The sequence below is a fragment of the Triticum aestivum genome, chromosome 3D, assembly GCF_018294505.1.
Source record: "Triticum aestivum cultivar Chinese Spring chromosome 3D, IWGSC CS RefSeq v2.1, whole genome shotgun sequence".
Lineage (NCBI taxonomy): Eukaryota > Viridiplantae > Streptophyta > Magnoliopsida > Poales > Poaceae > Triticum > Triticum aestivum.
This window is the reverse complement of record NC_057802.1, coordinates 183,692,180-183,696,685: the sequence shown is the minus strand read 5'-3', so window position 1 is coordinate 183,696,685 and position 4,506 is coordinate 183,692,180. Positions and strand designations below refer to the sequence as shown.

At 49.2% G+C, this 4,506-nt stretch overlaps 1 protein-coding gene across 1 annotated transcript; it reads left to right on the top strand.

Annotated features, from left to right (window-relative positions):
* Positions 1-3,383: 3,383 nt before the first annotated feature.
* Positions 3,384-4,306, top strand: LOC123074464 (uncharacterized). Its single transcript, XM_044497311.1, has 2 exons — positions 3,384-3,566; positions 3,659-4,306. Exons 1-2 carry the CDS (start codon positions 3,491-3,493, stop codon positions 3,904-3,906), a joined length of 324 nt encoding a protein of 107 aa, XP_044353246.1. The 5' UTR covers positions 3,384-3,490; the 3' UTR covers positions 3,907-4,306.
* The last annotated feature ends 200 nt before the right edge of the window (positions 4,307-4,506 follow it).

The following is a 4,506-nucleotide window of genomic DNA, read 5'->3' as shown; positions in this document are numbered from 1 at the left end:
GTGCGAGAAATCCAACGGAGGTGATCGAGTCTTGTGGGGAAAAGTGCGCAAACCTCTGCAGAGTGTACAAACTAATCATGGTTAGTCGTGTCCCCGATTATGGACATCTTGAGTATCTGGTTCTTGGATTATCGTATGGATCTCATCACTTTATTTAATTAATTTGTTGGGTTGTTAATTCTTAATTGGGATTGAGTTAGAGGAACCTTCTCAATATTTTCAACAAACTTTGTAGTTAAATAAAAATATTCCTTTGATGTAGGAAAAAATTGGCTTTTCGCAAAAACATATTAACCATAGAGCCTCCACCAGCCATATATGCATGTAGTGATAGTTATTATTCATCATTATCCCATGGTGTGAATTTGCCAGTACATTCAATGTACTGACCCTTTATGGCTGCAACGTCTCATGTTGCAGGATATCTTACGACGAGTAAGTGATACGTTTGGGTTACGATTTCTACACTCAACTTTGCCGTTGGTGTTGATGGGAATCCACAACCTTATTGTTACTTCCGCTATTTGGATTGAGGTAATAGTATTTACGTTACTTTATACATGTGATTTACCTTTGTTATAAATCCTCGAGTACTGTGTGTGTCAGCATACCGATCCAGGGATGACACTTAAGCACCGAGACTTGACTGTCTGAGGTCGGGTCGCTACACGACCATCTCGCCACCATCAGAGCTCTCTTGCCCGACGGTGGACTTTCCTATCAAATACCTAGGGCTACCCTTCTCAACCCGCAAGGTGCCAGCCTCCGCCCTCCTTCCGCTCGTCGACGGGCTCACCAAGAAGCTGGCTACTTGGAAGGCCTCCCTGTTGTCCCGTGGCCAGCGACTTGCCCTCGTCCGGCACATCCTCACTGCTATGTCGGTGCACATTCTGCTAGCGCCGGCGTTAAATCCGGCAATCCTCAAGAAGATCAACAAACTCATTCGTGACTTCCTCTGGCATGGCAACAAAGATGCTCAAGCTGGATGCTGCATCGTATCTTGGCAAAAGGTGTACCACCCCATTGCGCTTGGTGGGCTGGGGGTCCGCGACTTGCATCGCACCGGCGTTGCCCTCCGCGCCCGCTGGCTGTGGTTGCAGCGCACCGATCCGGATCACTCCTGGAAACATCTCCATCTCCCGTGAGATCACGAGGCCTCCGAGCTCTTCCGCGCCTCCACAACCTGGACCATTGGCAAATGGCAACACCTGCAAGTTTTGGCAGGATCATTGGCTCAATGGTCGATCCATCCCCGAGATCGCTCCTACCCTGTCCGCCCTCATTCCGAGGCGACGCATGAGTCAACGCCTAGTCAGTGAGGCTCTCGGCAACAGAGGTTGGATCGCCGACATCCACGGCAACTTACACACCCGTGCAGTCATCGAGTACGTTGAGCTATGGAGGCTGCTCCAAGCCGTTGAGCTCTCCGACGAGCCAGACAAGCTCTCCTGGAAGTGGACCGCCGACGGCAACTACTCCGCACGGTCGGCCTACCACGCGTTATTCATTGGAGCCACCACCGCTCCATTCTGACGCCCCATTTGGAAGACTTGGGCTCCCTCCAACGCGAAGATATTCCTCTGGCTCGCCTCCCTAAACAGATGTTGGACCGCTGACCGGCGCGCACGACACAACCTACCACATGACCCTCTATGCAAGCTATGCAGTCAAGACAACGAGACCCTACACCACCTTCTCGTCGGCTGCGTCTTCTCGCGCATCATATGGCACGACATCATGGCGTGGTGCCGCATACCCACCTTACCACCCGACGGCACCACCGGATTCTTCGACTGGTGGACGGCGGCCAAGGCTAGCGTGCCGGCTTGCCTCCGCAAAGGGCTGAACTCCCTAATTATCCTCACCTCTTGGGCAATTTGAAAACACCACAACACAACCCTCTTCGACAATGTTGCACCCTCCTACAACAAACTCATCGAGGACATACAACAGGAGTCGAAACTATGGGCAAGAACCGGCGCCAAAGGGCTCGATAGGATCATTCATGTAACATAAAATGTAACTAGCAAGGCTGAGCATCCTCCCTTCCTCGCTGCTCACCGTAGCGCTTACGTACCGCCATCCTCTGTGTACGACACCTAAGACGCTCACCCATGTATTCCCTCCCAACCTATCAATGGAATGATACGCAACTTGCGTATTCGAGAAAAAAAATCATTAATTATTTACTAAAATTAATCATGAACTTCCCCAATTTTCCAACATGGCCGACATGCCATGCCGCCACTACCACTCCTATCGTTGTACAACTTAATGTAAAATTCCATTCGCAAAAAAAAAGATTTAATGTAAAATTCATGTGCAACACACAATGTGAAAAGTACACGCTCGCAGTCCATAACACACTTCAAATTGAGAAAGATAAAGAACGAATATGCGCACAATCTCTCAAAACTCACATTGAAGTGTAGGTCGGGACCATCCCCACCTGGACTGTATTCATTTTTTATTATAAAGCTTTGCACCCTATTAAAAAGCACACGAGGACTAAAGAGGAGAGGATACAAGAAAAACATACACGACACACCCAAAAACAAACAAGATGGAACAACATGCACACGATGATGCACTACCAAGTCGACAAACCCTCCATCGACCGCCACATATGATCTTAATTAACTTGGGAGGACTCAGCAATGATGCCATCATTGCGAGCCGCTCTGTCATCGCCATTGAAGAATCTCGTGAAATCGAGACAAGGACACAAACATGAACCTTGACAGCGGACTCAGCAATCACGGCACACCCGGGCATTGTGCGAAGTGATGCTACAGCTGAGCCGGCGAAGGGCAATGACCAGCCGAGGCTGCACTGAGAACATGAAGCTCATACTGAAATGAACTCGTTTGTGTGCGCGTGAGAGCACACATATTTTGACTTTGCCGGTACCTTTGCCAATATTAACGAACATGCTTGGTATTTTTGCAAAAGCTCTCTCGACAGGTAATTCAAGCCTAGACCAGGCTGCCGAATCTCACACGCCTATCGGATCTGTATGCCGAATCTCACACGCCACAAAACTAGATGTCAGCTCGATGAAACGTGTAAATCCGCCACAATGATAAGAAAATGTCGTGTAATTCCGGACGATATTTGCGCACTCACTCCCGCAGGACCGATAGACCGATCGAGATCACGGCGCAACACAACAGTGCGACGGTAGTGGATGCCAGTGCACGCACACACACACACATAGCGTGTATGTGGGCGTACGTGCGTGGCCCTAGCTCGTCCCGCACATTTCTGGCGCTCAGTGCAAAGAAAGCCACATGCCTAGCTAGTGTGCTCGTTTGACCTGGGCCGATGTGACCCTCGTCACTTCACACTATATAATGGAGACCCGTCTGTGACAAACTGAGGCCAAGGCCACACACCCGCAATACCAGTGCTTGCCAAAAACCGCTCAGCTGCTTGCTGACAAGTGATAAGCTTCTCGGTCCATTAATTGGTCGACCTGCGTCTGGTGAAGATGGGGAGGGCGAACTGCTCGGTTCCTCTCCTCCTGGTGCTGCTGGCCTTCCTCTCCTGCTCCTTCCTCGCCCACGGTTTGTACGGATTGAACGAGCTTTTCGGCTCGCCGGACCTTCGCCGGAGGCCATCCTCCTCATATTTGCCTTGTCTTTTCTCGTCCTTGCAGCGGCGGTGGCCGGGGCCGGCGGCAACCGCAAGATGTTCCTGCCGAGGGAGGGAGCGGCAGCCGCCGCCGTGTCCGACGATGGTGGGCAGGCGACGCCGACGACGGCGGAGGAGGTGGCGGTCGGAGGAGAGATGCATCTACTGCTGAGGGACGACGAGGAGATGTTGGCCAGGAGGGTGGACCTGCAGACAGAGGACTACCCGGGGTCCGGGGCCAACGGCCGCCATGATCCACGAAACCCGCATTAAGAGTTATTATGTCGTGCTGCATGTACGATAAGTGCATGTAATTAACCGCATGTTTAGTTACCCCCACAATCATGCATAATTAAGCATATCAGCACCATGTAGCTAAGCATCATGATCTTAATGTAATTTGCTAGTTTATGCATCTTTGGTTGATAATAACAAATACTCCCTCTGTAAACTAATATAAGATCGTTTAAATAGGGATCTAAACGATCCTATATTAATTTATAAAGGGAGTAGTTGTATTCCCTGTAGCTTGGGATTAAGTATTGTTCCATCTCTGTCATCGATCACCTGATGTAGGCCGAGTCAATCCAAACGGTTGTAATCTTCAATATGTTTGGTTCAAAACATAACTATTTTCTATACTAAGAAAAAACTATTTCACCGAGATTCACAATTGGCGCACGAGCGCTCATTGGGGTCGTCGCATCTCTTCTCCTTTTATATTCATCCACTAATCTCATCCACCTTTATTTTGACTAGTTGAATGCCAGTGGTTGCCATGGAATAAAGAAACACAGTTACAAAATAATTGTTGTTATTTAGAAGTATATGTCGAACATGACACATGTGGTTTCCATTCATATAACAACAAAT

Bases quoted from the DNA above. Each gene is read 5' to 3' on its own strand.
- LOC123074464 (XM_044497311.1), top strand. From the start codon at position 3,491: ATGGGGAGGGCGAACTGCTCGGTTCCTCTCCTCCTGGTGCTGCTGGCC. The intron at 3,567-3,658 runs GTTTGTACGGAT...TCGTCCTTGCAG, and splicing joins CTGCTCCTTCCTCGCCCACG to CGGCGGTGGCCGGGGCCGGC.